Genomic DNA, 27,940 nt, shown 5'->3' with positions numbered 1-27,940 from the left:
AGTGCTCCCTCTTTCTTCCCTTCTAAAACCCCTGTCACTCCTCCTCCTCCTCTTCCCAGGATGCTCCATTCCAACCCCTAAATGCGTCGCTTAATTCTCAAGCTTTCCAAAAAGCTACCAAAGTATTCCCTCACCTCCCTCTTCTTCTTCAGGCCCATATTCTCCTACGCCACCTTGGCTGCGGTTAACCATCTGGAAGCCCCGCCAAACGACGTCGCTTCAGCAATTTTCACCCGCCTCATTAACTTTAATTACGGGGACAAAAGGGGTTTTGCTAAACGTCTTGGCCGTGACCCAGAATTTAATACCTTAATGTCGGGCTTATCTGCACCGGAAGTTGACGGGATTCTTGAGAAATTGAAAATTAAGTACCCGGAAACTGCTCTGGATTTCTTTTTCCTGTTGAAGAACGATTATGATTTTAAGCATTCAAGAGCTTCTTATCTTTCTATTGCTCATGTTTTGGCCAAAAAAGAAAGGTTCAGAGCCTTGAAGTTACATTTGCTGCAAATGGTTCAACTAGAAGGTACAACTACAACCATGCAATTCATTTTTCTTAATGCATTGCTGTAAATTGGGGAAAAATTATGCATGGTAGACGCGGTTTTATCAGAATCTGTGGCAATTATATTAGCTGGATGCAGTGATTTTTGGTTACTTGTCCTATTGAATTATGTAAATGGTGGAGGATTTCAGATAAGTGGGTGCGTTTTTTGATATGTTGTTGTTAATGAAGTGATAAAGTTGATATTTTGACTTTATGAAGCAGAAAAATCAGGGTTAAATTGGCTTTTGGCTTTGAAAATTTCAAGTATGATTAGTGAATAAGATTTTGAATATCTCTTGAAATAATAAAAATGGATAGATTGAGAAGCAGTTGGGTTAAGACAAACTGGAGTTGGAGCACATACATGCTTATATTGTGCGATTTTAGATGAAAAAATATTGAATGGCTTTAAAGTTAAAAATCTTTGCAATAAACAAATCCGTATTATATTTCTTGGGATGTTTAATACTATTTACAGCCATATTGTTGTGAAAAGTTAGTTCTAGATAATTTTTGAAGCAAAAGTAACTTGTTAAACAAAGTTTAGCTCCCAAGATTGCTTAGCCATGATTATCTTAGCAGTAAAAAGTTGTTGCTAACTTGTTTGCGTGTTAGGGGATAAACATTCTACATTCATGGAACTTCAGATTCATTCACATTTAACTGAAAGTGGAATTAAAAAGTATTTGTGGATAGAGCTCCATGTTAGTAACATCCTTCTTCTCCCCTCCACTATCGTCTCTCAACACTTGTGGTGGCTGAAAACATTAAATCTTAATGTCATAGAAACATGGAGTTCGCTCTAACAGATTGTCTGTCCTTTCATTTCTGGTCGGATTATTTGTTTTGTGTGGTAGTGGAGCTATTTTATGTGTGCTTTTAGGAATCTCTAGTTGACATCTCGGAGCTGAATATTTCAATATTGATATCAGCTTCGAAAGCTAGAATATCTCTTTACATTTTTCATTTTCTGTTTATATAGAGTTCTTGTGATTTCCATAGGCTCTGGCTCTGCACCTTCACTTTGTGAGCTGCTTTCCATATCAGATTTCAGTCATACGGTTTGGGATATGCTGGCTTTTACTTACTCCAGATCTGGGATGGTGCATGATGCACTCTTTGTCCTTTTCAAGATGAAGGATTTGAATGTTCAGGCTTCCATCATGACATTAAATGGTTTATTGTACAATTTGAGGCTCACTGATGTAATGTGGGACATGTATGATGTGATAAAAGCCAGTGGGATTCGTCCTAGTAGCTATACAAATTCCATTATTATAGATGGTCTGTGCAGACAGTCCTTGGTTGAAGAAGCAGTTGCATTTATGCAAGAAGCGGAAAAGGAAGAATCTGGGCCTTGTATAGTTTGGTTTAACAATCTCATGACAGGTTTCTGTAAATTGGGTTTTGTGAATGTGGCAAAGTCATTCTTTTGTGTCATGCATAAATGTGGTTTACTTCCTGACACCTACAGTTACAATATACTCATTAATGGATTATGTATAGCGGGTTCTATGGAGGAAGCACTAGAGTTTACAAGTGACATGGAGAAGCATGGATTGGAGCCTGATATAGTGACTTATAACACTCTTGCAAAAGGTTTTAGTCTCCTTGGGTTGATGAGTGGGGCATGGAAAGTTATTAGTTTAATGCTTTATAAAGGATTAAATCCGGATCTTATCACATACACTATACTGATTTGTGGGCATTGCCAGACAGGCAATATTAAAGAATGTTTCAAGTTGAGAGAAGAGATGCTTTCACGGGGTATGCTGTTAACCAATATCTCATATGGTGTTATGATTAGCTGCCTGTGTAAGAGGGGAAATGTTAATGAAGCTCTGTCTTTATTTGATGAGATGAAAACTATTGGTCTAGAAGCAGATGTTGTGATTTATTCTATTCTCATTCATGGCCTATGCAAGCAAGGTCAGCTTCACCACGCTATTCATTTATACAAGGAGATGTGCTTGGAGAGAGTCATGCCAAACCTTTTCACTCAGCGATCCATTCTCTTAGCTCTGTCTGAGAAAGGGACCATAAAGGAGGCAAGGAGATACTTTGACACCCTGATGCATTGTGACTTATTGGAGGATATTGGTTTGTGTAACATTATGTTATATAGTTATGCAAAAGTAGGTTATATGGATGAGGCTATCCAGCTTTATCGTATGATCTTGGAGAAAGGAATTACACCAACTGTTGTCACATTCAATTCTCTAATATATGGTTTCTGCAAATCTAGACGACTAGCTGATGCTCGAATCTGGTTGAATGCTATTGAGAGTCATGGTTTGGTGCCAAGTGCTGTAACTTACACCACTCTTATGAATGCATTCTGTGAGGAACGGGACGTGCAAGCTATGTTTGAATTGCTCAAGGAAATGGAAGCAAGGGCCATAGAGCCTACTCATGTTACTTATACTGTGGTCATAAAAGGGCTCTGCAGACAAAGAAAGGTGAAAGAAGCTGTTGGAGTACTCCAGGACATGTTTGCTAAGGGAGTCTCTCCTGATGAAATATCATACAACATCATCATTCAGAGCTTATGTAAAACCCAGGATATGAAAAGAGCATTCCAGTTACATGATGAAATGTTGCTGCGCAATCTTCAGCCTAATCATGTCACATATAATATTCTCATTAATGGTTTGTGTGTTCGTGGGAACTTGAAGGATGCTGAAAAGCTGTTGACTTCTCTTCAAGATCAAAAAGTCAGACTGACAAAGGTTGCTTATACCACATTGATAAAAGCACTTTGTGCAAAAGGTAATGTACATAAAGCAGTAATGCTGTTCCATCAAATGGTAGAAATGGGTTATCAGGTCTCAGTCAGAGATTGTAGTGCTGTGTTCAATAGACTTTGCAAAAGACATCTGATAAGTGATGCAAAAGCCTTCCTTCGTCTGATCTTGCAGTATGGCATTGCCCTTGATCAACAAATTTGCTCAGTGATGCTCAATAATTTATGCCGAATTCATGATAGAGATTCCATGTTTCGGTTATTTGCTTTAATGGTCAAATGTGACTTAAAAGCTGTGAGAGATGGGTGATTAAGTTCATTGTTCACAAGGGTGAGGCATCTGCCCTGTGAAATTTTTTCTAAGGACTTGGCATCTGCACCTGCCTTCCCCCAACAAAATAGAAAGTAAATCAGTATTTTAAGAAGGAAAAGAAGAAAATGACCTTTTTCCATATGTTCCCTTATATGATTACAGGTGATTTCAATAACTGGGGTGTGAGAACATTCAGTGCCAACCTGTAGTTGGGTGCCAGTGGTGGCAAACCAGCAAAGACTAAGGGGGCGTTTGGTAAGAGGGTATCGGATTCGGGGAATGGAATGAACCCCATAAATGGTGTTTGGTTCACTGGAATGGGAATTGAAATCTTGGAATGATTTCTAAAAATTTGGTGTTTCTCCATTCCCAAGTATTTTGGTGGGTTTTGTCCGATTCCCAAGTTTGATTCCAAGAAACAAATCCAATTACATATTATAATTATACAATGATATAATTAATATTTATATATATTATATATTATAATATATACATATATATAATATATTATAATTATAATATTAGTACATTATATAAATATATATTATAATTATTTAGTTAAATATAATTATATTTATATAATATATATTATAAATTTATTAATATTATATAATAATATATTTATAATATATATGTATATCTATAAATGTATATTATATGTGCATATAATTAAAATAAATACATGTATATAATATTAATAAATTATATAATTATATTTATACTTATTATTTTAAATATAATAATATATAATAACTATATCTAATTAATATGCATTATATTTATATAAAATATTAGTACAATTAATATTTATATATTATATAATTATAATTATATATTTATATTATAACTTTCATGTAATTATAATTAATTATATATAATATTTAATTTAATTAGTTACAAACTTATAATAATGATATTATTATATTATTATATTATATATTATAATTATTTAGTTAAATATAATTATACTTATATAATATATATTATAAATTTGTTAATATTATATAATAATATATTTATAATATATATGTATATTTATAAATGTATATTATATGTGCGTATAATTATAATATATACATGTATGTAATATTAATAAATTATATAATTATAATAATTATTATTATTTTAAATATAATAATATATAATAACAACTATATTTAATATGTAATATATATTACATTTATATAAAATATTTGTATAATTAATATTTGTATATATTATATAATTATAATTGTATATTTATATTATAACATTTGTATATTTATATTTAATTATATATATATATAATATTTAATTTAATTAGTTACAAACTTATACTAATAATAATATTAGTTATATATATTATATAATGTATATTAATTTGTGTAATATAATTAATATTATCAATTATACTAATAATTATACATGTTTACTAATAGAAATTATTAATCAGTTAGACTAAATTTACTAATACATTTATACTAATATATTTAATTAGTAAAAATTTCTTATATCTCATTTACAAAGAGCCAATAACTATCATTTACAATGTGATTTATAATATATTTATTATATTCCATTCCGAAAGAGTCGACGAACCAAACATCAACTATAGTAATGATACACATTCCAGGTACTTGAACCAAACAAATGTATTGGAATGAATGACCTCATTCCAAACCCAAGATATCCGATTCCGAATCCGAATCCAATTCTGATGTGCGAACCAAACGCCACCTAATTCTTTTGTCGGCTGACTTAGATATTATAATTCTAATATGTACTAAATTTATGAGATTGGTTTGATTGTTGGATGAAATGTATAAGAATGTTGATGCATGGACTTTGATTACAATATCTCAACCAATATTAATTGGAAAGCTTTTTTTAATTTGAAAAACATGTTGCTAGTAAGCGGAAAGTAATTTTTTTATTGGAAAATAGATTTTTTTTTTTTTTAGGGGTGAATATCCTATGACCCATCCTTTTTTTTTGGGTACCTGCTTTTCGGGTACCTGAGTAGCAGATACCCGAAGACATTAAGCACGGGTTAGGGTCGCAAAATAGCCGATCCGATATATTAGAGTCGGATCACCCAAATCATGTTAGGGGCAAGTACCTGATCGTTGTCCACCTCTACTGACTATTGAAAGATCTCAGTACCTATTGATTTACGAATACATCTTTAGATGAAAAGTCATAGTTTAACAATGAGATATGTAAGAAGAGTTTCTATTTGTTACTTCCTCCGTCCTATATATTTAGTCATGCTTGAAAAGATGTGCTTTTTATGCATAGTATACTCCACCAAAAATTTTTTCCTTTTGTTCTACTTTTGTCCTTAATCATGTGTTGGTCAAAATAAAAAATACAAAGCAATCTCATCATAGTTGTCTTTATGCATCATTAATGATAGGTATAAGGGAAATTTTAGAGTATAAAATAGTTAGAAATGTCAAACATGACAAACATTTTGGGACAGCAAAAAAAAGAAAAGTATGATACTTTCAATGGGACGAAAAGAGTATTATAAGAAGACTTCCATCTCTTTTTTTTTTTATCATTTATATATATAATAGTATTGTAGTTGACCTGATTCATTGTATGCATTTAGTAAGAATGGAATTGGACGTCTACCATTTAATATTCCCATTTAAAATGATATCATTTACGTACATGTATTGAAGACATTAATAATATTCCCAAGACTTTTTGAGCACTTAATAATAGAAAAACCATATCACTTACGTACATGTATTGAAGACAGTAATAGAATTAAATTACACTTGCAAATCAAGTAGATATAGATTGACTTAGCTTCCTTTTATTAACAGAATAATTTATATTTTTGAAAAATAAAATAAAACTTTAGTTGATTACATATGTGTTTCTTTGAATTGTAAGTACGCTCAATAAATTAATAAATTATTAATTTATCGATTAATTAAAACCTCCTTAAACTAATAGAATTTGTATGATCCAAAGGTTATTAATTTATAGAGATTTTAATGTAACTCTTTTTGGGATGGAAATTGTTATCCACATAATTATAGTAATTCTTTTGTGTTCTTTGGATAGTCTACGTGCCTAAATAGCTGAAGTAATTCTTTCTGCGATGGCAATTGTTATCCACATAGCCATAGTAATTCTTTCTAGGATGGAAATTATGTTCTTTGCATGCTAAAAAGATACCGTTATGCTAATCAACGTTTTGGATTCTTTGAATGTTATTGTGGAACTAATAGCTATTTCTATCATTAAAATACTGATATATTCTTCCAAACCATGAAACGAGTTGTTATTATATAGATAAGTTTGCATGCTATCTTGTTTGAAAAAATTCTAAACACTTTATTTTTTGTGTAACAGACGTAAGAAATGTATAACAACAAGAACGTTTCACATAGTAGTATGTTTATTAGCTAAATACTGTTATTTTAATCCAATCAAATTATATGAAAAGACACAATGCCCACACCAATTCACAATTACTCCAGAAAATAAGCATCTCAAAGGTGAGAGTTTAGCAACATTACTAGCACAAATTGCTTTTTTATCTGTTAATAGGATATAATGGACGTTCAAAGCGGAATAACCCAAAAGCATAACTTGTAAAAGAAATTTTGTTGGAAGGTAAATTACATCAGTATATTTTCTGCTGGAAATTTCTTTTACCATGTATTTTCTTTTCTTTTTAACCGTTATTTTTTTCACAATCAAGACGCAGACAGCAAACTGTTGTTATCATGTGTATATTTAGATGAGTTCTATTGATCAAAATCGGAATAGGTTGCCTCAAAGAAAATATGCTTAATATCTGAAGGCTAAAAGTGTCATTAAGTAATTACAACTTAAATAATGGGATTAATTCCACTTTCTAGTCCCAAATTTGTACCTCTACTTTTTCACTTGCACCATAAACTCTCAATTTTAAACACTTTGTATCCTAAATCTCAAGTTTATTCTATTTACGTCCAATCAATGACAACATTAGCAAGATTATCAAGACAAGAGGACATACAAAATTAATGACAATGTATCTTATTATTCTATTTGTGATCCCTTAACTCCTTTTGACCACTTTTAAATATATAGTTATTCACTTGTATGGTCACAATTACTAATATCATTAGCAAAATTAACAAGATAAAAGATAGTGTAAATTAATGACAATGTATTGTTTTGTTATAGTTGCAATATCTTGGCTCATTTTGACCAATTTTAACACATTATTATTGATTTATAAGGTTCTCCTTAGCATTAATTTTGTTAACGTTATTATTGATTGGACTATAGAGTTTCCTCTGTATTATCCAAAATGAGTTCTCCCAGTTTGATACAAAAACTCCAAAATGAGGACGAGTCTTTTAACAACTGGTATCCACATAGAACTCAATTAACTTTTCAAAAACATATACATAATAGGCGAGGCTGATTTTAAAGTATCACGAGATAAACTAGGAAATCGGTTTTAATACTAGTAGAGGTACCTCGGCTGTGCAAGACAACTAGGGCCCCTAAAAGATTAGTTGACTACATAGTAAAAAATATTTTTTGTACATAATGAATAGAGATATAGGAGAATAGGGCCCCCCTAGAAGATTAGTTGACTACATAGTAAAAATATTTTTTGTACATAATGAATAGAGATATAGGAGAAAAATTGAATATTAAAACAATTAAAATTTGCTGTGAAGAGAAATTTCATCCATGAATGTAGCCTCCTATTTATTATGATTTGGATAAAGATTTTTTAACCAATATTATATGTACGTAATCATACCAAAAAAGAAGAGAAAGCAAATTCATTATGAGTGCATTGTTGGTTTAATAGCAGTATAGTTTTAGTTGTAACTAAACAAAAAGCAATCATATTGTTTCTTGCACTTTAATAATTATAAAAAGTTTAGAAAGCCTCCAAAACATGTCACAATTTTCAACATCAATAAAAACATATAAACTTGCTCATTTTTCTTTCTTTTTAAGAGAAAGAGTGAGTCAATCCATCCATTTAAATCCTATCTAATAGTATTACAAACAGGTGAGAACATTATCTCACGAAACAGCTCTAGAATACACGTGGGTTTTTACGACATGCAAGGCAAGTGCGTTTGCTCGTGTACTTCTTGATGTTTGTTGCTTGATACAATCAGTTTGGATAACTAGATACTAACATTTTTGTAGTGCTCTTTCTTTTTTAGGAGGTATACAGTTTTTTTTTTTTGAAAAATAATTTGATTCCCTTGAGAATCATAGGCTGTTTCTTTGTTGAACACTTACTGATTTCTTCCTTCCCGTCTTTGGTGCCGGAACATTTACTTGGATAATTACAGTAGTCTGTGGTATATCTGTTCTCAAGTTAGTACGTTTCATCTTTTTGACATGGCATCAGGTAAACATCAGTTGCTTTCTATGCCACCTACTTGTGTGTAGCTGCATAGGTTCTTTTCCTCTTGTTATTTGTACCTGGTCTTTCCTGTTTGCGAAATCATTGATAACACTGCTCATGTTTGTGATTGTGGTGATCGCTCTGTTCTCATTGTAGTAATGACATTCTGCACATAATGTCCAGGAGCCTGGAGGATTTGAAAATTAGACCAGTTGGCCTTTTGCATCATGTTAAAGTTGGTCTTGAAGGAAACTTCACCGAATCTTTCTTGGCACAAAGGTCAGATTTAGTATTCTGATATTATACTTTTTGTGCTAAGGAGTCAGTTCTGGGCAACTTATCTCATGCTTGTTTTCCTGTCTATGTTCAGGTGCTTGTCTTCCTGTCTATGTTCAGGTGCAGCAAGAAACTATTTCTCGTGTTGTTTCTGGCGAAGTGATTGTTTATAACGCATGCGTTATCGCAGCATTAGCATATGAACAGAGCATTTTCATTGGCTGGTGGAAAGTGGAATCCAGTGTTTGTGTATGACTATTTTGATTGTCAATTGTGCAGATCTCGCAGAATGTTCATGCGTCAAGAAAACTATTTACTTTCGGATTAATCTTGTACTTATTGCTGCTACTCTGTACACTAGCAAGTAGATGCATGCCACCAAATTTTAATTTCGAATTCGAACTTCAATTTTTGCACATATGGCAATGCCTGTCAGTGTATACACCGTCATGTATGTATATAAGATTGATCCCTTCTGCCCTGAAACACATATGGTCAAAATTTAAGCAGCTCTGCAATGATCAATAGCTATGCCATTCAGGCCTACCAGTTGTATGTGCTTGCATGTCTGGTTCATTATCTTACCTATGCTGTCAACTTGAAAGATTTTTCATACAATCAAATTAACTTTCATTACAAGTGCATATTAGATTGTCTGAAATTTTAAAAACGATTTAAGATACAACTCGCAGCAACACCATAAGAAGAGAGTGGCTGACTGCTACTGGATGTTAAAGGGAACTTGGAAGCAAATTGATTAAATAGTGTAACTCGCTATTCCATTCTTCATCCCCTCACTTCAATTGGGCCAGTTCCCCCAGGAGCCCATCAACATCTTTCATGGAGCTCCCACCAATATTAACACCTTCCAAGGCCTTATTTCTCAACTGCTTTGCCATTTCCATCCCAATTGTGTCCCCCCTCATGGACTCGCCAATCGTTTTAGCTAAAACAGTCGGATCGGGTACTGTCTCAGGACCCTCGCAAACTCGAACCCCAGCTCCAATGTAGTCAACTAACAATCTTTCATTCAAAAACTGGTCAGCTTCCATAGGCCAGCCCAATATCATTACTCCGGCCACTATTGCTTCCAACATCGAGTTCATACCACAATGACTCAAGAACCCACCTACGGCTCGATGATTCAATATAGCTACCTGCGGAGCCCAACCTTTTACAACTAGCCCTCTCCCGGAGACCCGATCCTCGAAGCCGTCAGGAACCGATCCATATCCCTCTTCTACTTGTGGAGCTGTTAACTGCTTAACAACCCAAATGAAACGGACTCCGCTGCCCTCAAGCCCAATTGCCAAAGCCTCCATCTGGGCCTTCTTAAGTAACTTTTGGCTCCCAAAACAAACATAAAGAACTGACCCATCAGGCCAACCATCAAGCCGTTGCAAGGTGCTACTGCGACCATCAGCCGACTGCAGATTCACATCTCCCCGGCCCACCTTCTCAGGGACACCAATCAAATTCAGCGGCCCAATTGCAAAAACGCGCCCATGGCCCATTTTCTTCCTCCACCATTCCAAATATTCACCTTCCAATGCATCGAAAGTATTAAAAACAGCTCCCCAACTCTTACTATTTGCAGCCATACCCATCCTGACGACCAAAGAATCCTGATCCGAGGAATCTCTACACCGTCGGAAAACCGAAGGAAGATGGTCCCAGACAAAACTAGGAGACCTGGGTAAATCCGAAAAATATACCACATTCATAGAACTAGTAATAGACTCAAAACTAAGCCACAGATGTTGCAAAACCGCCGTAGCAAATGCCCCAGATGAGTAAAAAACAATTCTAGGAATCCCAATTTGATGGGCTAAATTTTCAGTCCAGCCAAGGAAGAAATCAGAGATGAGGGCCACAGGAGGGCTGGGGTGGGACTTAAACCACTGGATGATTTGGTCATGGAGTTTGGAAAGTGCACTGATTATTGGTATATTCCCATGATTTCCTATGTCCTTGGCATTTTCTACCCCAGACGGGATTGAGGGGTGGGGTGGGAATGGAAAGACTAGCGTTTGGATTGAAGGATGAGTTGAGAGAAGTGGGTTCAAGATTGGGAGGTTTTTGGGTGTAACCAAAATGGTAATGGTCAATCCACGGCGGGCTAGTTGATGGGTGAAATCTAGCATTGGGAGGATATGACCTTGAGCTGGGTAGGGGAAGATTAGAATATGGACACCATTTGCAGAGATTGTGGACATGGTTTGGGTAGGCCAGCTTAAGGCCAGTGGGGGAAGAGTTTGAGAAGAAATTGGAGACGAAAGACTATGGACAGAAAACAGGAAATGAATGCACTATTTGCTTTGGTAGCTGTATAGGGATGCATTATTGCAGAAATCAGGTAGAATTCGTAGAAGAGAATAATCAATCGTGGTGGAATTTGTGAAGTGCAATGCTGCAACGTCAAGTCAACATGTCATTTTGGTCTTGGAAATTCCTTTTTTCTTTTTTAAATGAATGGCGAAAATAGTTATCAAAATACTATCTAAAGTGGCATGGTATGGTCATCCAATAAATGTTTTTTTTTGGTCAAAAAGTTACTCAATTCTTTAAAATGGGCCTCTTGCATCATATAGTCTAATTTAGTTGGTAAATCAACTGAAAAGAAGTACATTTGACCTGTTATTATAGATTTTGAGGGGCAAAAATTGCCTAAATTGTCATTTTTGGTTGATTTAGTAGAAAATGATCCAAAAACCTTATTTTAAGGAGTTAAGTAACTTTTTTGGTAAAAAAAAAAAAGAAAAAGAAAAGGCTCGCTAACAACAGCGTGTCATTTTAGATAATTTAGAGATCATTCTCGTCATTCACTCTTTCTTTTTTCTCAAATAGAAACTTTAGTTTTAGGGTATAAATCTACAGCAACCAGATTTTTATTTTCAAATTTTTTTTAACAATGTCACATTCCAATCCAAGAATATACGTTCAGATATTCATACGTATACGCTCAGATGCTTCAAGAATATACGTTAGTGATATTAAATAGTAGCAAAATTATATGGAAACTCGGGTTGATGTTGATGCTTTCATAGTGAGTTAAAAAATACAAAGTAGATGAAATACTCTTTTAACTTTCATCAACCTCACAAAGCTTTTATCAGAATATTTTGCTAGTAATTAATTTAGTAAATTGAATCACGGAAGAAAAGTAGTATTTCGTTATGAAAACTGATTAACTTGCAAGGGTACTCTTGCAACAACATCTATTATATGATGATGCTCTTTTTAAAGTTTTGTTTTACCTACAAAATTTCCTCCAAAAACTAATTTTGAAACAAACCCCTTCAAAAAACCCCCAAAAAAAAAAGAAGTAAAAAAGTTGTATTGAACTGTACTTAAATATTGAGACAAAGGTTAGAAGAAGAAGAAGAAGAACAAAGAGAAACGTGGGCGCCTTTTATAGCTAACCAATTCTGTTTCAAGGATGAAACAATTTAAATTTGTTGTTAAGAAGAGCAGCTAAATAGAAGTCTACTAGACAAAGGTTGATGAACTGACAAAAATCTGGAAAACAAAAAGTACATCAGAAAGGCAATTCATTAATAGTAGCTAAATCACTAATGGCTAAAAGAAAAGTTACTGCAGAAAACAAAAAATGATGGATACATCTTTTGTCTGTTAACCATCAAAGGTCGAGACTAAGTAGACATCTTCCTTTACAGGCTCAGTTGTTTCTAGGCGGATGGTGCATCGGTCCCCTATAGGCTATAATCAGCAGTGAAAGCTCCAAATCCACCCAACTTCTTCTTTTCCGAGAGGAGGCTTCTCATCTTAGCTGACGTTTCACAACGTTGATAGACATCTGCCTTTGCTCTTCTGCACTTGCCCTGGATGATGTTACACGAGTTTCTTGATATTTGGCATTATCGACTATGCATCTAACCCTGCACTCAGCTAACATCAGTGCTTTGTTGGAGACTATGTCCATAATCTCTTTTTCCCCCATTTTGGCCACATTGTTTGCATCAAATCCAGCAAAAACTCCCCTGCGAGTACAAACAGTTCCTCATCAGTACGAAAGTAAAGAAGAAAGAAATAAAAAAAAAAAAAAACCTTGATTGGATTTCTCTTTGTTATGATAAAAGGAAATTAATTAAGGACCCAAATGGTTGTTAATGACCCAAAAAAAAAATGTACGTGTTCCTCTAGCTTCCGTATACAATAATCCAATGAGTGTACACTCAAATCAAAGTATATATAAGCATTACATTTTCTAATGTACGATCAATTTTGACAAAGTAAAAGTATATATATTCGCGAGTATCGATCGATTGCTCCTCTTGAAATGCAAGCAAAACTTACCTGAATAATTCTTTCCTTTTTACAATTTCTGTCCAATTGAAATCCATCAGCATCCCGGATAATGCTAGGAGCTCGAAGAGTTGATTGTTGAATTCATTCAACCAGAATAATTTTAGTCCTTGAATCCCATGATCAACCATGCATGCATCAATCAACCTTTACAATTATAAAAAAAAAAAAAGAATATCTGCACTTACTGGTCATCATAAACTGGAACTCCCCAGCATTCGTCATGAAATTGTACGTAAATAGGGAAATTTATCAAATTGGTCCCTAACATTTACACAAAAAACTTTTTCAATCCCTAACATTTAAAATCAATCAGAATAGTTTTTAATATATAAATTATGATTCATTTTGGTCCTAATGCTCGTATTTGCTCATTTTTTCGACTAAAAATAGCACGTCTCTCTCACGTGGGCATATTTTCAATTACAAAACTAGAAAACACAAGCTTTTCTCTCCTTTTCAAGGACAACATTTTCGCATATTTTTCTTACCCTGTTCTGAAATTAGGGCTTTTCTCCCCTTTTTCTTCTGGTCATGGACTCTTTGCTAGCAAGTTACGCCTCTTCCGATGAAGAACAAGATTAAGAACAAGAAGATAAACCACAACTTTCAAATCCTAGATCAGCTGGATTCCTCTCCTCATTGCCACCCCCAAAATCTTCATCATCATCTTCTTCCTCATCTATCTCGTTTCCACTTCCCCCACCCCCCAAAGCCCCCGGTCTCGTCGTCTTCCTCAACTCTGAATCCACATAAATCTAATAAACTTCAAGAAGAGAGGGATGTGCAGCAATTGCTAAAAAATCGGGAAAGTTCGAAACTTTTGGCATTGCTTCCAAAACCATCGTCATCTTTGTTCGCTTCGCTTCCTCAACCCAAATCATCATCCACGTCATCTTTTTTCTCTTCTCTTTCGCAGCCCACCAAAACCCATAAATATTGATGCCCGGGTTTCGCCTCCTGCACAATCTGGTAGAAAGAGGGTGGAGGTGGTTCCTTGGCGGTTAGATCACACAGCTTTAACGGAAAGGTAACAGAATCAACCTCGCTGGATTTAATGGTAGTGGTTCCTTGGGGGATCAACAGCAACAGCCACACCGCTAGGGAGATCAAGCCTCAAATTGACGCGGGTGCTTTACAGTTTGAGGAGAATATACTGAAGCAGCAGCAACAAAAGCTTCAATTCCATATTTGCACTGAAAATAATAGTGTTTTCCAGTTTTGCCCTTTAAAATATGCCCACGTGAGAGAGGCGTGTTATTTTTAGTCGGAGAAATGAACAAATACGAGCATTAGGACCAAAATGGATCATAATTTATATGTTAAGGACTATTCTGGCTGATTTTAAATGTTAAGAACTAAAAAAAATTTTTGTGTAAATGTTAAGGATCAATTTGACAAATTTCTCATGAAGTTCATTTAGTCACACCTACTTCAGCAAGCTAAAATGTTAATGTTGTCTTCAAAAATATTGATAAAATGGTGAATTTTGGAATAGGGAGTTAATGATTAATTAAGTTCAGAGAAACCATGAAATTCCTATTGGTAATCCATGTAAACACATGAAAGCAACAGTATATCTACACGAATAAACATCGGCTTTCCTTGAGCAGCGTAAGTGGTTGTAACAACTATACTATGTTTTATATACATATATATAATATATTATAATATTAGTACATTATATAAATATATATTATAATTATTTAGCTAAATATAATTATATTTATATAATATATATTATAAATTTATTAATATTATGTAATAATATATTTATAATATATATGTATATTTATAAATGCATATTATATGTGCATATGATTATAATATACACATGTATATAATATTAATAAATTATATAATTATATTTATATTTATATTTATTATTTTAAATACAATAATATATAATAATTACTATATCTAATATTAATATGCATTATACTTATATAAAATATGAGTACAATTAATATTTATATATTATATAATTATAATTATGTATTTATTTTATAGCGTTTGTATAATTATAATTAATTATATATATAATATTTAATTTAATTAGTTACAAACTTATAATAATGATGTTATTGTATTATATAATTATATATTATAATTATTTAGTTAAATATAATTATACTTATATAATATATATTATAAATTTATTAATATTATATTTATAATATATATGTATATTTATAAATGTATATTATATGTGCATATAATTATAATATATACATGTATGTAATATTAATAAGTTATATAATTATAATAATAATTATTTTAAATATAATAATATATAATAATAACTATATTTAATATGTAATATATATTATATTTATATAAAATATTTGTATAATTAATATTTGTATATATTATATAATTATATAATTATATTTAATTATATATATAATATTTAATTATATATATAATATTTAATTTAATTAGTTACAAACTTATAATGATAATATTATTATCTAAATTTACTAATACATTTATACTAATATATTTACTAATACCTTTATACTAATATATTTAATTAGTGAAAATTTCTTATATCTCATTTACAAAGAGCCAATAATTATCATTTATGATGTGATTTATAATATATTTATTATATTCCATTCCGAAAGAGTCGACGAACCAAACATCAATTATAGTAATGATACACATTCCAGGTACTTGAACCAAACAAATATATTGGAATGAATGACCTCATTCCAAACCCAGAATATCCGATTCCGAATCCGAATCCGATTCCGATGTGCGAACCAAACGCCACCTCAATAATATATGCTGCATGAATCTGGCTAGTGGCATTACTCAAATTAATTCAATGTCTTTTTTTTTTTGGGAAAGCAAGTATAATAGTATTGTTTTTGATAATTCAATGTCTTCAGTTAATTGAGCACACGAATGATTCCATGTCCTACGCCAGCCGGCCAATCTTGTTATAGTACTCCCTCCGTCCCACTTTGATAGTCCCGTTTCTTTTTTCACACAGTTTAAGAAAAAGTAGTTAACTTTGTTGGAAAAGTAACTTTAGATTGCTATTTTTCTAAAATACCCTCACATTAAATATGGTACAACTTTATGGGAACTTGAATTGATGGTAAAAAAAGAATCAACTCTCATTAAATGGAGTAGTTTTATAATAACAATAACTTACATTGAACAAGGGTATTTTAGAAAAATTAAAATACAACTACATTCTTCAATTGAAAAGTGAACTATAATTTGGGACAGATGAAAAAGGAATACATGACTATTAAATTGGAACGGAGGGAGTAATCAATTACTATAGCTATGTTAAACTTGATTTAGCAGTTGATTATTTTGGGTTGGAATTTAATTTTATTGCAACCATAAGAACCAACATGTACATATGCACATGAAAAGCATATACTCAGACTAAGGACAAATGATGTCCAGACTTTTCTTGTTAATCAATCCACCAAATTTTTGTAAGTTTAATTTTGTGTTCGAGAATTTTTATACTAGTAATCTGTTCCCTTAATTGAAGATGGTAGTGTCTCCGAATATAAAGCAGTGTGACGTGAGTGTAATATTTCCTATTCCACAGTGTGAAAAATCTTAATTATCTTCCATTCTTTTTTTTTATTTGTTTGCAAATAGGAGATATTGAATTGAGGACCTTTTACTTACAATTTCAAATTATCTTCCATTCTTATTTACAAGTGCAATCCTTCATTGTCTAGTAATATACGAATAAAAATTGTAAGCTTTTCCTTGGTTGAGAGAAATGAGAAAAAAAAGGGTTAAATTTTGCAATGCATCAAATAATGCCTTACCACTATTTTTCGTAATCCAGTTGCACCTCCTAAACCCTTCTTCACCAGGTTCTGTGTAGGTTTTTGGAAAATTTTGGCAGCTGGGACCTCTCTTCTTTTAGGCGATTCAATAAGACGGAGTGCCAATGCAATCTTTTGATCCAGCTGAGATGAAGAATCTGCCTGGGAAGAATCGTTTGAGTTTTGAAACAAGGATAATGATAAAGAAGAAAGTGAAAGAGATGAGCAAGTCTTGTACAGCCCTATAGGGTACACTTTCTTCATGTGTTTCGATAAAAAAACTAGCAGCACTTCTTTGCTTCTCATTTTCTTTAGAACTGCTGATATTTTTGTTGATCTGCTCCAGAGAATATCGTTTTGGATTTTGCTTGGACATGGTAGCGAGAGAAGAAATGAAGAAACGAAAGGAAGTGTATGCTTTGAATTTGGTAGAAACTTCAAAGATGGTTTAGCAGTTTATATGGAGAACAGGACTCGGAAGAAATAAATACAAAATGTGGTTGGTCCTATGTGAGTTTCACTATAAGGCGCTCCTTTTGCTTCTTAGTTCTAAAGCAGAACCAAAAAAACAACATCGGATTTGTAAAATATACTTTGAAAGTGACACTACAATTTGAAAATAGCAGATGTAAACTATCTGTGTTGACCAAGGAAAAAAAAAGGATCGAACTTGCTATAAGTATAATATATATTGTTTCTTGATCAGTGATATTCATGTTTTAGGTTTTGAGATAAAGAGTAACATAGTTCAGTAGATATATGCCAAGTGAAAGTATCGACTGATTCGATGTTGTAGCTCTTAGCTGGATTTCAGAAGATAAAGGGAGTCAGCAAGATGAACTAAATTAGATTAAGGAAGGAAGGAATCTAATTGCAGAAACATAATTGTTGCAACAGATCCAATTATTTTGGACAAATGATTGAGAAGATGATTATATCATTACTATTTACTACCAGAATATTATTTTTACTTGTATGAGTCAACACCAGAGGACCCGCAACGGATCTTCTGTCCCACACTCTGTGTCATTCTCTGTTTCACTTTTTATTATATTGCTATTTTTTCTACATAAACATAATGTTTTAGTTCTTTTTTGTTTCCTTAAGATCCAATAATTATTAATTGAGTTATACACAAAATTTAACATACTCAAAAAATCAAAATGCATAAAAAATGAGATTTTTCATGAATTTTCTGCTGTATTTTTTAATTTTTTATTATATATTGCTTTTTTGAAGTTGCTGCATTTATTTTTTATTCAATTAATAGTTATTGGATTTTAAGGATTCAAAAAAGAACTAAAACATGATATTTATGTAGGAGAAATAACAATATAATAAAAAGTGGAACAGAGATTGACACAGGGTGTGGGACAGAAGATCCGTTGCACAGAGGGCCTCTCCTACGTTTTAATCCTTGGATGGGCAAACTTGTTCTCTAGGAGTCCAGTGATGGAGCCAGGACTTTTGGGGTGGGGGCAAAATTTTTTTTCTAATAAAATTATCTTAATATATTATGTTCAAAATAATTTTCTTCTATTTAAATATATGACGTCTAAAAATATCAAATATTAAATTCAATTATAAAAGTATGTCTATTCATAAATATGCGGTATAGTCATAACAAAAATTAACAAAAAAGATAATTTTTGATTAAATATCTTATAACATTACAAATCATTCAATTTGCATATTATGAGAAGATGTTGTCCAATATGTCACCTATGCAATATATATATATATAACCATGTAATATAAATGTAACTATTTTCAATTGAAAAAAGATAAAAGTTATGTTAACATAATTTGAAATTTCAACATCTTTTCTTAGAAATAAATTGAGCTCTACGCTCTTTCATAGAACTAAATTCATCTATAATTGAATCACTGCTAAATTTTTCAGCAACTTCTTTTTCTATATACACAGTTAGACAATCATTCAAGAAATTATCTTCCATCTTGTTTTGGAGCTTTGTCTTGATTATTTTCATAATTGAAAATGCCCACTCTGTTGTTGCAGTTGATACAGGAAAAGTAAAAACAAGTCTAATCAATCTGTCAATAAGAGAATATATCACTAATTTTCTTGTCTTCACCAAGCCTTGACATAACTCATGAATACTAGATAATTCTTGCAATTCAGGATGATTTGGAATGTCGAGCTCAAAATGTTGAAGTTCTATTCTTAGACGTACTAGTTCTTGCTTTTAACAATTATGAATTGGGTCTGTTTAGCCCATTAACAATTATGAATTGGATCTTTTTATTCTAATACATCACATTGAGTCAATTTACTATGGAACATCAAATTATATATTTAATTTTTGAAAGTTAAATAATTAGTACAATAAAAAATAAATAACTTTTTTTGAAGAAAAAAATTAATTCAAAGATGACTAAATCATATATATATATATATATATATATATCAACTCTTATAATATAAACTAAAATTGTAAAAATTTAGCGGGGCCAATTTTATTTTACACACATATTTACATATTATGAATTAAAATTTTCAAAACTTAGGGGGGCCATGGCCCCCCTCTACCCCCTTGGCTCCATCATTGTCTAGGATAATGATTAGAACAAAAAAGAAAGGGAAAATGGAGTATGAATATATATTTTTAGGTGATTATGCATCTGATCATACCTAAAAGAACAGATTAACTATAGATATAGCACTATCTTAACTATAGATTAGGATATATAGGTTCATGTTTTATTGGGGTGTTAGCTTGTATTAACTCCTATTAGCCTTCAATACCTTCATCAATGCATTTTTCATTGTATAATAATAAGAACAATTGTTGGAAGGAAAACAAAAAAAGAAAAACGAAAGCTTTGGTCTAAAGCAGTGATTATGGAAACATAGTGCATGTCTTTAATAAAATTACTTACTATCCAAAATATAGTTAATTAAGGCAGACTTCGATTAGTGGTTGTAAACCAAGCTATGTAGGATAAGGTGAGTTATTTTTAATCTTTAATTCTTCAACTTCTTTGAAAAGGCTTTGCAAACTACTAATTATGAAAAGAAAAGTGCTCCCGAAAAGAAAGTCGTGACTTACATGAATCACCAGCATCAAGAACCACAATCAATGAAAAAAATTGGGGGGTAGCCAATTACTATATATGTAGTCACTTTTCTTGTTTACTATCTCAGCAATTGCTAATCATAATTGTTAAAACCCTTCAAGTTTCAAAGCTTGCCACAACCCAATTATTCATATCCCAATTTTAGTTGAAACGTTTGTCTCATTGCAAGAAAAATGGGTCCGCATAATTCTTTATGCCTACTCATTTGCACTCAAAAAAACTCTTGAGGCAAACAGATCGCCAACATAGATAAAGATATAGCATCCATCGACCATTCTTTTCCTCATATATTCCCCTAGCCAGACCTTATCTACAATTCTACTCCTTATGCTTCAACATCTTACAGCTGAGCTGAGGCCTTCTGAACAGGGTATCTCCCCACTCCTCATTCATGGGATAAGGATGTTCATACCTTAATTAGTTGCTGAAAATCCAGCCCAACGTATAAAAAGAAATGTTGCTGACAATACATCCGAGCTTAATTAAGTACTGTTCACCAAATAAATTGCAACTTTTGACGTCCTATTAACATCATGCATGAATCCCTTAAGCCTACAATTTTGAACTCATGTGGAACGAAATATATATATAATCTAATTGACTCCAATTATTTTTTGATATTCTTTTCGCTAAAAACCTACAATAGTCAGTCATCCAGTTACCAAAGGAGCTGAAGTTGTTGGAGTGGTTTGGAAGGTCCGTTTTAAAGAGATTGGTGACCTTTGTGACCAAAAAAAATGTTAAACGAGCAACCGGCACAATTTTAAATAGTTTGATGACTTTTTTGGCCATTTACTCAATATATAATCTATGGGAGAGTTAGTTCTTTGTATGCAGGGGCAGATTTAAGGTGGCGGCACTGGGGCCCTTTAAATTCTTATAATATTTATACAATTTTAACGTAATTTTAAGTGTGCCCCCACTCTCCAAATTCCCTTTCCTCTTTTATCCCCAATTTCCCCCCCACAACCGACGGTCACTCTTTTTTAATCCATCATTTACTTCCTTTGTCCCCACTTCCCAATTTTCCTTTCCTCCATCATTTATTGCTCCTCTGGTTTCCCATTTTCCCCCCAACAAAGCCACAAATCTATCCGCACCAAACTTTGCTCATAAGCACATCCCATCTGCCGTCCCACACTGAATTGGATATTCTAAGTTGGATATCCTTGCACTTGACACTGAATTGGATATTTATATTAATGACTTGAAATCTGCTAAGGAATTTCTCGATTTAAGAAAAATCTCTTAACTAGCTCAAAGGTTGGTGGAGACTAAGAGAGATATTGTGTATCTATTGGTTTATATGCTCTTAAAGTTGGCTTTGATTTTGTTTGTTGCTACAATTACAGTAGAAAGGACTTTTTCAACTATGAACATAGTGAAGAATCGGATACGAAATAAAATGGGAGACACTTGGATGAATGATTGTTTAGTTACTTATATTGAGAAAAATATATTTCGTGAAGTTCAGAATGAAAAAGTCGTAAACCGTTATCAAAATATGAAAACTCGTCGTGAACAATTGTAAATAGTTTAGTTTGTTTTTGAAATAAAATTATTATTACATTAATAATTTTGAGTTTGTCTTTTTATGTTTTTCATAGAATATACGTATCATTTGTACTTGTTGTGAATTTTTTTTTTTTTGCTTAAAAAACTAGAAAAATAGCAGATAAAAAATTTTAATGTTATTTTTGTTCCCACTGAGATTTTGTATGTGTGATATATATGTGAATAACTAGATACCTATTGGTATAAAACCACATTATTCTTATAAGCTTGATCATTAGGAATGGCATTAATCTAATGTATTCAAACAAGTTTTGGGAGTGTAGTTTTGTAGGTTGGTATGACATGTTTTCTTCTGAAAACTTCATGAATCTTGTTCTTGTGCAACTCCTATAGCGCTGGATGAAATTCAAGTTTACAAAATTTTAATTCCAAAGCAAGTTCTCAAACGCAAAATTCTTTTGGCAAAAAAAGAAAAGATGTCAATTTTACCATAAAAAAGGTCTAGGTAGTTTATTTTCAATATGAAGTTCAACAACCATCTATAAATGCCAAATGTAGACCTTACTCTTCAACGCCAAACCTTTTTCACTCATATACATGTGCTTTCAAATCTTATAAATCGAAAAACTAATAAATTACTTTTTTTTAACGTGATATGGCATGACTAATTTATATATAAATATATCAATCACTGAACAAATCAAATCATTTCATATTGTTGTACACATATATGCACACACATGTAAGTATTTTAGATTTCATTACGACTTAGGATTGGTAAAAGACATGTTTTTCTCCCATATGAGCAAAAATTGAACATATTTAAGGTACTATTCCCAAATAAGTAAATGGGAGGGGGTAAATGAAAAGGTCCTTCAAAATAATTTGCAGAAAAATGAACCGAGCAAAAATTTAAAAAAAAAAAAATCAACAACGGTTTCCTTAAACCCTAGCAAATGAAAATCCCCCAAGTGCTCCCTCTTTCTTGCCTTCTAAAACCCCCGTCACTCCTCCTCCTCCTCCTCTTCCCAGGATGCTCCATTCCAATCCCTAATGCATCGCTTAATTCTCAAGCTTTCAAAAAAGCCACCAAAGTATTCCCTTACCTCCCTCTTCTTCTTCAGGCCCATATTCTCCTACGCCACCTTGGCCGCTGTTAACCATCTTGAAGTCCCGCCAAACGACGTCTCTTCAGCAATTTTCACCCGCCTCATTAACTTTAATTACGGGGACAAAAGGGGTTTTGCTAAACGTCTTGGCCGTGACCCAGAATTTAATACCTTAATCTCGGGCTTATCTGCACCGGAAGTTGATGGGATTCTTGAGAAATTGAGAATTAAGTACCCGGAAACTGCTTTGGATTTCTTTTTCCTGTTGAAGAACGAATATGATTTTAAGCATTCAAGAGATTCTTGTCTTTCTATTGCTCATGTTTTGGCCAGAAAAGAAAGGTTCAGAGCCTTGAAGTTACATTTGCTGCAAATGGTTCACCTAGAAGGTGCAATTACAACCATGCAATTCATTTTTCTTAATGCATTGCTGTAAATTGGGAAAAAAATTTGTGTGGTAGACGCGCTTTTATCAGAATCTGTGGTAATTGTATTAGCTGAATGCAGTGATTTTTAGTTACTGTCCTATTGAATTATGTAAATGGTGGAGGATTTCAGATAAGCTGGTGCTTTTTTGGATATGTTGTTGTTAATGAAGTGATAAAGTTGATGTTTTTGACTTTATGAAGCAGAAAAAATCAGGGTTAAATTGCCTTTTGGCTTTGAAAATTTCTAGTATGATTAGTGAATAAGATTTTGAATATCTCTAGAAATAATAAAAATGGATAGATTGATAAGCAGTTGGGTTAAGTCAAAATGGAGTTGGGGCACATGCACGCTTATATTGTGCGTTTTTAGATGAAAAAATATTGAATGGCTTTAAAGTTAAAAATCTTTGCAATAAGCAAATCCGTATTATATTTCTTGGGATGTTTAATACTATTTACAGCCATATTGTTGTGAAAAGTTAGTTCTAGATAATTTTTGAAGCAAAACTAACTTGTTAAACAAAGTTTAGCTCCCAAGATTGCTTAGCCATGATTATCTTAGCAGTAAAAAGTTGTTGCTAACTTGTTTGCGTGTTAGGGGATAAACATTCTACATTCATGGAACTTCAGATTCATTCACATTTAATTGAAAATGGAATTAAAAAGCATTTGTGGATAGAGCTCCATGTTAGTAACATCCTTCTTCTCCCCTCCACTATCGTCTCTCAACACTTGTGGTGGCTGAAAACATTAAATCATAATGTCATAGAAACATGGAGTTCGCTCTAACAGATTGTCTGTCCTTCCATTTCTGGTCGGATTATTTGTTTTGTGTTGTAGTGGAGCTATTTTATGTGTGCTTTTAGGAATCTCTAGTTGACATCTCAGAGCTGAATATTTCAATATTGATATCAGCTGCGAAAGCTAGAATATCTCTTTACATTTTTCATTTTCTGTTTATATAGAGTTCTTGTGATTTCCGTTAGGCTCTGGCTCTGCACCTTCACTTTGTGAGCTGCTTTCCAAAGGCTTCAGGGAATCAGATTTCAGTCATACGGTTTGGGATATGCTGGCTTTTGCTTACTCCAGATCTGGGATGGTGCATGATGCACTCTTTGTCCTTTTCAAGATGAAGGATTTGAATGTTCAGGCTTCCATCATGACATTAAATGGTTTATTGTACAATTTGAGGCTCACTGATGTAATGTGGGACATGTATGATGTGATAAAAGCCAGTGGGATTCGTCCTAGTAGCTATACAAATTCCATTATTATAGATGGTCTGTGCAGACAGTCCTTGGTTGAAGAAGCAGTTGCATTTATGCAAGAAGCAGAAAAGGAAGAATCTGGGCCTCGTATAGTTTGGTTGAACAATCTCATGACAGGTTTCTGTAAATTGGGTTTTGTGAATGTGGCAAAGTCATTCTTTTGTATCATGCATAAATGCGGTTTACTTCCTGACACCTACAGTTACAATATACTTATTAATGGATTATGTATAGCGGGTTCTATGGAGGAAGCACTAGAGTTTACAAGTGACATGGAGAAGCATGGATTGGAGCCTGATATAGTGACTTATAACACACTTGCGAAAGGCTTTAGTCTCCTTGGGTTGATGAGTGGGGCATGGAAAGTTATTAGTTTAATGCTGTATAAAGGATTAAATCCGGATCTTATCACATACACTATACTGATTTGTGGGCATTGCCAGACAGGCAATATTAAAGAATGTTTCAAGTTGAGAGAAGAGATGCTTTCACGGGGTATGCAGTTAACCAATATCTCATATGGTGTTATGATTAGCTGCCTGTGTAAGAGGGGAAATGTTAATGAAGCTCTGTCTTTATTTGATGAGATGAAAACTATTGGTCTAGAAGCAGATGTTGTGATTTATTCTATTCTCATTCATGGCCTATGCAAGCAAGGTCGGCTTCACCACGCTATTCATTTATACAAGGAGATGTGCTTGGAGAGAGTCAGGCCAAACCTTTTCACTCAGCGATCCATTCTGTTAGCTCTGTCTGAGAAAGGGACCATAAAGGAGGCAAGGAGATACTTTGACACCCTGATGCATTGTGACTTATTGGAGGATATTGGTTTGTGTAACATTATGTTATATAGTTATGCAAAAGTAGGTTATATGGATGAGGCTATCCAGCTTTTTCGTATGATCTTGGAGAAAGGAATTACACCAACTATTGTCACATTCAATTCTCTAATATATGGTTTCTGCAAATCTAGACGACTAGCTGATGCTCGAATCTGGTTGAATGCTATTGAGACTCATGGTTTGGTGCCAAGTGCTGTAACTTACACCACTCTTATGAATGCATTCTGTGAGGAACGGGATGTGCAAGCTATGTTTGAATTGCTCAAGGAAATGGAAGCAAGGGCCATAGAGCCTACTCATGTTACTTATACAGTGGTCATAAAAGGGCTCTGCAGACAAAGAAAGGTGAAAGAAGCTGTTGGAGTACTCCAGGACATGTTTGCTAAGGGAGTCTTTCCTGATGAAATATCATACAACATCATCATTCAGAGCTTATGTAAAACCCAGGATATGAAAAGAGCATTCCAGTTACATGATGAAATGTTGCTGCGCAATCTTCAGCCTAATCATGTCACATATAATATTCTCATTAATGGTTTGTGTGTTCGTGGGAACTTGAAGGATGCTGAAAAGCTGTTGGCTTCTCTTCAAGATCAAAAAGTCAGACTGACAAAGGTTGCTTATACCACATTGATAAAAGCACTTTGTGCAAAAGGTAATGTACATAAAGCAATAGTGCTGTTCCATCAAATGGTAGAAATGGGTTATCAGGTCTCAGTCAGAGATTGTAGTGCTGTGGTCAATAGACTTTGCAAAAGACATCTGATAAGTGATGCAAAAGCCTTCCTTCGTCTGATCTTGCAGTGTGGCATTGCCCTTGATCAACAAATTTGCTCAGTGATGCTCAATAATTTATACCGAATTCATGATAGAGATACCATGTTTCAGTTATTTGCTTTAATGGTCAAATGTGGCTTCGATCCTGGTTGAACCCGTGAGAGATGGTGATTAAGTTCATTGTTCACAAGGATGAGGTTCTGCCCCGTGAAATTTTTGCTAAGGACTTGGCATCTGCACCTGCCTTCCCCCAACAAAATAGAAAGTAAATCAGTATTTTAAGAAGGAAAAGAAGAAAATGACCTTTTTCCATATGTTCCCTTATATGATTACAGGTGAACATTCAGTGCCAACCTGTGGTTGGGTGCCGGTGGTGGCAAACTAGCAAAGACAAATTCTTTTGTCGGCAGACTCTTCATGGGTTTTTACTAAATGCAAGTACGTTTGCTCATGTGTTTCTTGATGTTTGTTGCTTGATACAATCAGTTTGGATAACTAGATACTAACATTTTTGTAGTGCTCTTTCTTTTTTAGGAGGTATACAGTTTTTTATTTTTTTGAAAATTAATTTGATTCCCTTGAGAATCATAGGCTGTTTCTTTGTTGAACACTTACTGATTTCTTCCTTCCCCTCTTTTTCGGTGCCGGAACATTTACTTGGATATTTATAGTAGTCCTCTGTTCTCAAGTTAGTACGTTTCATCTTTTTGACATGGCATAAGGTAAACATCAGTTGCTTTCTACGTCACCTACTTATGTGTGGCTGCATAGGTTCTTTTCCTCTTGTTATTTGTACCTGGTCTTTCCTGTTTGCGAAATCATTGATAACAGTGCTCATGTTTGTGATTGTGGTGATCGCTCTGTTCTCATTGTAGTAATGACATTCCGCATATAATGTCCAGGAGCCTGGAGGATTTGAAAATTAGACCAGTTGGCTTTTTGCATCATGTTAAAGTTGGTCTTGAAGGAAACTTCACCGAATCTTTCTTGGCACAAAGGTCAGATTTAGTATTCTGATATTATACTTTTTGTGCTGAGGAGTCAGTTCTGGGCAACTTATCTCATGCTTGTCTTCCTGTCTATGTTCAGGTGCAGCAAGAAACTATTTCTCGTGTTGTTTCTGGCGAAGTGATTGTTTATAACGCATGTGTTATCGCAGCATTAGCATATGAACAGAGCATTTTCATTGGCTGGTGGAAAGTGCAATCCAGTGTTTGTGTATGACTATTTTGATTGTCAATTGTGCAGATCTCGCAGAATGTTCATGCGTCAAGAAAACTATTTACTTTCAGATGATTAATCTTGTACTCATTGCTGCTACTCTGTACACTAGCGAGTAGATGCATGCCACCAAATTTGCACATATGGCACGCATTCATGCCTATTAGTGTATACACCGCCATGTATGTAATAAGATTGATCCCTTTTACCCTGAAACAGATATGGTCAAAATTTAAGCAGCTCTACAATGATCAATAGCTATGCCATTCAGGCCTACCAGCAGTATGTGCTTGCATGTCTGG

The 27,940-nt window shown here is 33.4% G+C and overlaps 3 protein-coding genes and 1 pseudogene across 3 annotated transcripts; 2 read left to right on the top strand and 2 right to left on the bottom strand.

Annotated features, from left to right (window-relative positions):
* The first annotated feature begins 57 nt into the window (after nucleotides 1-57).
* Nucleotides 58-27,854, top strand: LOC113754128 (putative pentatricopeptide repeat-containing protein At1g13630). Its single transcript, XM_027298470.1, has 5 exons — nucleotides 58-526; nucleotides 1,550-3,765; nucleotides 26,753-26,855; nucleotides 27,320-27,415; nucleotides 27,507-27,854. The coding sequence occupies exons 1-2, from the start codon at nucleotides 82-84 to the stop codon at nucleotides 3,598-3,600; spliced, it is 2,496 nt and encodes an 831-aa protein (XP_027154271.1). The 5' UTR covers nucleotides 58-81; the 3' UTR covers nucleotides 3,601-3,765; nucleotides 26,753-26,855; nucleotides 27,320-27,415; nucleotides 27,507-27,854.
* LOC113754127 (UDP-glycosyltransferase 89A2-like) lies at nucleotides 9,854-11,618 on the bottom strand. The gene has a single exon (XM_027298469.1). The coding sequence runs from the start codon at nucleotides 11,461-11,463 to the stop codon at nucleotides 10,042-10,044; it is 1,422 nt and encodes a 473-aa protein (XP_027154270.1). The 5' UTR covers nucleotides 11,464-11,618; the 3' UTR covers nucleotides 9,854-10,041.
* LOC113752616 lies at nucleotides 13,029-17,685 on the bottom strand (annotated as a pseudogene).
* Nucleotides 23,014-26,755, top strand: LOC113754125 (putative pentatricopeptide repeat-containing protein At1g13630). The gene is made up of 2 exons (XM_027298467.1): nucleotides 23,014-23,491; nucleotides 24,517-26,755. The coding sequence occupies exons 1-2, from the start codon at nucleotides 23,047-23,049 to the stop codon at nucleotides 26,568-26,570; spliced, it is 2,499 nt and encodes an 832-aa protein (XP_027154268.1). The 5' UTR covers nucleotides 23,014-23,046; the 3' UTR covers nucleotides 26,571-26,755.
* Nucleotides 27,855-27,940: the final 86 nt, after the last annotated feature.

The sequence above is a fragment of the Coffea eugenioides genome, chromosome 11 (assembly GCF_003713205.1).
Source record: "Coffea eugenioides isolate CCC68of chromosome 11, Ceug_1.0, whole genome shotgun sequence".
NCBI classification, from domain to species: domain Eukaryota; kingdom Viridiplantae; phylum Streptophyta; class Magnoliopsida; order Gentianales; family Rubiaceae; genus Coffea; species Coffea eugenioides.
Note: the sequence above shows the minus strand (reverse complement) of the source record. Positions and strands in the feature narration are given on the sequence as shown.

Bases quoted from the DNA above. Each gene is read 5' to 3' on its own strand.
- LOC113754128 (XM_027298470.1), top strand. From the start codon at position 82: ATGCGTCGCTTAATTCTCAAGCTTTCCAAAAAGCTACCAAAGTATTCC. The intron at 527-1,549 runs GTACAACTACAA...TGATTTCCATAG, and splicing joins GCAAATGGTTCAACTAGAAG to GCTCTGGCTCTGCACCTTCA.
- LOC113754127 (XM_027298469.1), bottom strand. From the start codon at position 11,463: ATGTCCACAATCTCTGCAAATGGTGTCCATATTCTAATCTTCCCCTAC.
- LOC113754125 (XM_027298467.1), top strand. From the start codon at position 23,047: ATGCATCGCTTAATTCTCAAGCTTTCAAAAAAGCCACCAAAGTATTCC. The intron at 23,492-24,516 runs GTGCAATTACAA...GATTTCCGTTAG, and splicing joins GCAAATGGTTCACCTAGAAG to GCTCTGGCTCTGCACCTTCA.